Below are 5,403 nucleotides of genomic sequence, written 5' to 3' on the forward strand. Positions count from 1 at the left end.
TTCTAATCTTTCCATTCCCAGACCACCAGGTCTTCAATTTCAGCTAAATCCTACTTCTTCCAAATATCACCTCTTCCTAGAAGCCTTCCCTGACTATTCTAACTAAAACAACACATCTCGGGACTTCCCTGGCAGTCCGGTAGTTAAGACTTCTTCCAATGCAAAGGGTGTGGGTTTGATCCCTGGTCGGGGAGCTAAGATCCCACATGCCTCAGGGCCAAAAAAACCAAAGCATAAAGTAACAACTTCAATAAAGACTTTCAAAAAAATGGTCCATATCAAAAAAAAAAAAAAATCTTAAAAAATAAACCCCGGGCCTCCCTGGTGGCGCAGTGGTTGAGAGTCCGCCTGCCGATGCAGGGCATACGGGTTCGTGCCACGGTCTGGGAGGATCCCACCTGCCGTGGAGCGGGTGGGCCCGTGAGCCACGGCCGTTGAGCCTGCAGAGTCCGCCTGCCGATGCAGGGCATACGGGTTCGTGCCCCGGTCCGGGAGGATCCCACATGCCGCGGGGCCATGGCCGCTGAGCTTTGCGTGTCCGCAAGGGGAGAGGCCACGACAGTGAGAGGCCCACGTATTGCAAAAAAAATTTAAAAAAATAAATAAATAAACCCCCAAACACCACATCTCCATCACTCCCTATTCTCTTTGCCCCTATGATATTCCATTATAGCACTTGACTCTACCTAATATTTCATTTTATATGTATTTGTTTATTGTCTATTTCCCCACCTAGCATGCAACTCCATAAGGCTTTGTACACCACAGTACCTGGGGCATATCAGATGCTCACAAAATAAGTGTTGAATTGGTGATTGACAGTGGAATTAATCTTTCTTATTAACCTTTGAAGAATAGACTTGAGAGGGAAAAAATTCTGTCTGGTACCTCTATGTGCCAGAAGCTAGAGGCCCACAATCTCATTTAACCCTCACAACAACTCTTTGAAGGAGGGATGCTTTCATTCTTTCATCCATGCATTCTTTCAACAAATGTTTATTGAACACATACCGTATACCAGTCACCACCCTGGGCACTAGGAACACACAATGTGTTCTTATTCTGCAGACTGTGATCTCCCAGGCGGACTGTGTATTTCCTGTAATGATGGGGGTAGTTTGGGACCCAGGCAGGGGTAAGGGCTCCCAGCCCGCTCCTCTCTAAGACCCAGGAGTCCAAGTCCCCTCTTCTCTCAGACCTCCATTCTCGGAGACCCAGTCCCCAGCTCTCGCCTCCTGAGGCAAAGCCCCAGCCCTCTCTTGCCCTAGGCTCCAGCCCACCTCTGCCCCTGGAATCCACTCGCAGTTTTTTACAGTGGGCTGCTGTGAGGACACAGTTGTCATCTATGAGAACATCCCCACATATTAGCTGGACACCCTGGAACAAGGCTGTCTGCCAGGGCTGGTAATGGGGCCTGCACTCCTGGCCCTCCAGCACCTCGGTCTCCTGTGCTCTCAAGTGTCCTGCAGCAGGAGAGAGAGGGTTGGATAGCCATCCACTGGGTCAGTGCAGGGGCTAGGAAAACCACTGTGGTTTCAAACGGATACACACACACACACACACACACACACACACACACACACACACACACACCCTCTGGTGTTTGCCTCCCAGCTTGCACATGCTGCTACACAGATACACATGTGCACTCATGGAAGCCCGTGAGTCATCACACACAGAGTCACACACCTGAGCATGTGTCCACATGCCCTGTATACTCCTGTGTGTATCTGTGCCCCTCAGCAGGCAGCCCTGCTGGCTTAGTGCACTCATGCGATACCAGCAGAACTCAACACATTCCTACCTGCTGCCACGTGCCCCGTGCCTCCAGCCATGCCACAGAAGCTCCCACACGTAATTGCGTGCTTCCCATCTCCCCACATGCCACCACATGCACCCTCTTAGCCACCACCATGGAATTCCCACAGGCTCAGGTGCTCCACGGATGATTTCCGGGCCCCCCCCTCCGCCCCGCACCTGCCCGGGATTCCAACAGCAAGAGCGGGAACATCGAGAGCCAGACTCTGCAGCAGCTGTGGGATGTCCCATGGTGGGGTCCGGGAGACAGAGAGGACAGGGCTGAGATCCTAGGGATCCTAGAGATCCTAGGGATCTGGGATTGGGAAGGAAGCAGAGCTTCTGGAGCAGTTCTTCTGGGTCCCGCTGGAGGAAGGGGCTGGGGACCCAGATCCTTAGCTCTGAAGAACGGGATGGGGCCCCAGGTTCCTGAATCTGAGGAGCTGGGAGCTCAGGGGCTGGATTCCTACATTCCAAGGAAGGAGGGAGTTAGGATCCCCAGACGCCCGGGTCTGAAGGGAAAGGGAACTGGGAGCTGGGATTCCTCAGTCTTGGAGAGCAGGGGCTGCGGTGCGGATTCCTGGGCCTCAAAGGAGGAAGGGATCTGAGGCTGAGGTCCTGGGCCCTGGAGGAGGGGGCTCAGGGGCCTGATGCCTGTGTCTGAGAACTTTGGCCTCTCACCTCACAGAACTCAGGGGGCGGGGTTACCTACTGATTCGGATCCAGAGGAAGAGCACCCTGTTCTTCAGCTCTGCCTGCCTGGTACAAGATTCCGGAGCCTCTTAACTGGGACCACCAGCCTCCTAATCCAACTCCTTCCATTTGGGGCCGGCGGAGCCGCAGGGAACTGGAACCCTGGTTATGAGTGAGGAGAGGCTCAGGGGCTGAACGGAGAATCTTGAGGGAGGAGGGGCTGGAATCTCTAACTTTTTTTTTTTTTTTAATTGGGGTATAGTTGTTTTACAATGTTGTGTTAATTTCTACTGTACAACGAAGTGGAGCTCCCTGTGCTATACAGCAGGTTCTCATTAGTTATCTATTTTATACATATTAGCATATATATGTCAATCCCAATCTCCCAATTCAACCCACCAGCCTCCCCTCTTCCCCCCTTGGTGTCCATACTTGTAAATTGATACAGCCACTATGGAATCTCTAACTCTTGAGGTCTGGGAGTGAAGGAGCTTAGTGCTCTGACTCCTGGGTCTGAAACAGAAATGGCTGGGGGCCCAGACATCCTGGTCCGAGCAAAGAGGGGGTGAGGGCCCCTGACTCCTGGAGCTGAGGGAGGATGGGAGTGGGGCCCTGGACTCCTGGCTCTGAGGGGGGAGGGGGCTGGGGCCCGGGACTGTTGGGTCTGAGGGAGGAGGGGGATGGAGGCCCGGATTTGAGGTCTGGGGGAGGAGGGGCTGGCAGCTGGATTCGTAAGTCTTTTTGGAAGGAGTGATTTGGAGCCTGGGTTTTTGTGGGAGGAGGGGGCTGCCAGTAACCTGGAATGGAAGACAAGCCAGTCTTCTTGGTCCCGACTTCTGAGGGCGGACTGGCAGATTCCGGACAGGCAGGTTTGGGAGGCGCCGTGACCTGGTTTCCCCTTCCCCTGGGGGCGATGGGACCAGCCCAAGCAGAACCCAGGAGCCTTGCTGCAATAGGGCTGATGGAGACTGACTTAGGCAGGACCTACTCGGGGCTTATGGGGAATTGCAACGCAGTGGTGGTTCCCTGTCTGCCCTCCACCGCCCACCCGTTCCCCATCCTTTAGCTCACAAAACAGGCAGTAGGAAGGCGGGGCTCCGCACGTTTAATGTAAAATCATCCCTTGGATCGGACGGGACAGAGAATCTCTCCCAACTTCTCCCGGTCAGGCCCCCGCCAGGATTCAAACCCTGGACACTCCTAGAACGTGTTCAAACCCTGGACACGCCTAGAACGGGACCAGAGCGGGGCAGAGACACACTGCCTGAGTTCCACGTGGGGGAAGCTACCCTCCCGTGAAGTCACGAGGCTGGATCTATGACGAAGGAGGCGTGGCCACAAGGGGTAGCGTCCAGAGGGGAAATCTCATTGGCCAAAGCTCGGAAGGGAGGAGCTATTCAGTGGATGTCTTTACCGCGGTAGAGCCAAAGGTGATGCCATTCCACGGGGGCTGTGGCAGTTCTGGTGACGTCATAGATATGGGGCCAAGAGGGGCGAAGGTGTCTCTCCACTCCTTTCAAGGGGGCGCGGCTCTATAGTTCGCGGGGGCCAGGGTCTGAATATCCGGAAGCTGGGAACTTGAATATCCAGAAGGCGTCTCCAGACCAGCCGAAGCCAAAGGCGGAGACCATTGAGGCTGGAGTCTGGCAAACCCTCCTACCCTGCGCCCACCCTCCTTTCCTCCAAGGCGCGAGGTCTCAGTTGTCCTCCATGGTTTTTCGAATCCAGTCCAGGTAGTGGCACACACTAGTATAGACAGCAGGGTGCTGGGGTCTGGAGCAGGGCTCCGAGCCCCCAGACACCACACCCGCCAGGGCCCCATTGCAAACCAGGGGGCCCCCAGAGTCACCCTGTGCGCAGAAGAAAAGCAGAGAAACTGTTAGGCCAGTCTACTCAGGACATGACACAAGGCAATTTCTCCCTCTCAGGAAGCTCCCACTTCCCTCCTCCTACAATACCCAGGGGTCCAGGTCTCCAGTCCCTCCTCCCTCAGACCCAGGAGTAAAAGCTCATGGCCCCCACCTCCCCCTAGGACCTAGCATTGTGGACCGCTCTTTCCCCAGGACACAGAGTCCAACCCCCAGTCGCCTCCTCCTTTAGATCCAGGAATCCTGGCCCTGGTCCCACCCCCTCCCAAGACCCAGGTTTCCCAGCTCCTTCCTTGCTCTGATCCAGGAAGTCTGGGGCCCCAACTCCCTTCTCCCCCAGGACTCTGGAATCCCCACAGGATACCCATCCCTCTCTTTCCCAGAGGAGGGCTCACCTGGCAGGAGCCCCGGCCGCCCTCCCAAAGGCCGGCACAGAGCATGCGATAGAAGTTGTGGCCTGAATATGCCCGTTGGCAGAGTTTGGGCTCCAGGATGCTGATGGTGGCACACTGTAGCGTGAGTGGGTACTGCACTGTTGGGGAAGGAGGTCCATAAAAGATCAGCAGCTGTTTCCAGCACACTCAGCACCCCCGCCCCCTGCACTTTCCTAAGATGGACCCACGGAGCCACAGCATAAGACTCTCAAAGACGAGAACAAGAGGAAGTGACAAAGCAACAGAATCACAGCATGGAAGAGAAACAGATGGATATGATGGGGAGAGGGCCAAAGAGAGAGAGGGAGAGAGAGAGAGAGAGAGACAGAGACGCAGAGAGTCAAGAGACAAGGAGAGATACGTATATAACTCACCCAGAGAAAAAGAGGGACCTTGGCAGGAGATAGAGACCTCTTAAGGGGAAAGAGATTCTCAGAGGAGGAAATGAAGAAATAGGGAGAAACAGACCCAGAGATATCCAGGGAGAAAGCAGTGAGATAAAGGGGAGGAGACATTTATAGGGAGATGGTCACTGACAGAGACAGAGATACAGATTTAGAGAGACTAGACAGAAACAGAGGGAAAGTGCGGGGAGGGGGTCTTGTAGGGAA

The 5,403-nt window shown here is 54.8% G+C and overlaps 1 protein-coding gene across 1 annotated transcript in view; it reads right to left on the reverse strand.

The window, feature by feature from the left end:
• Positions 1 to 4,187: 4,187 nt before the first annotated feature.
• Positions 4,188 to 5,403, reverse strand: part of LOC103080974 (kallikrein-9) — a 5,153-nt gene continuing 3,937 nt past the window's right edge. The window contains 2 exon segments of the mRNA XM_007463408.1: positions 4,188 to 4,340; positions 4,754 to 4,890. Coding sequence (XP_007463470.1) covers positions 4,188 to 4,340; positions 4,754 to 4,890 — 290 coding nt within the window.

The sequence above is a fragment of the Lipotes vexillifer genome, unplaced genomic scaffold, assembly GCF_000442215.2.
Source record: "Lipotes vexillifer unplaced genomic scaffold, Lipotes_vexillifer_v1.1 scaffold802, whole genome shotgun sequence".
NCBI classification, from domain to species: Eukaryota; Metazoa; Chordata; class Mammalia; order Artiodactyla; family Lipotidae; genus Lipotes; species Lipotes vexillifer.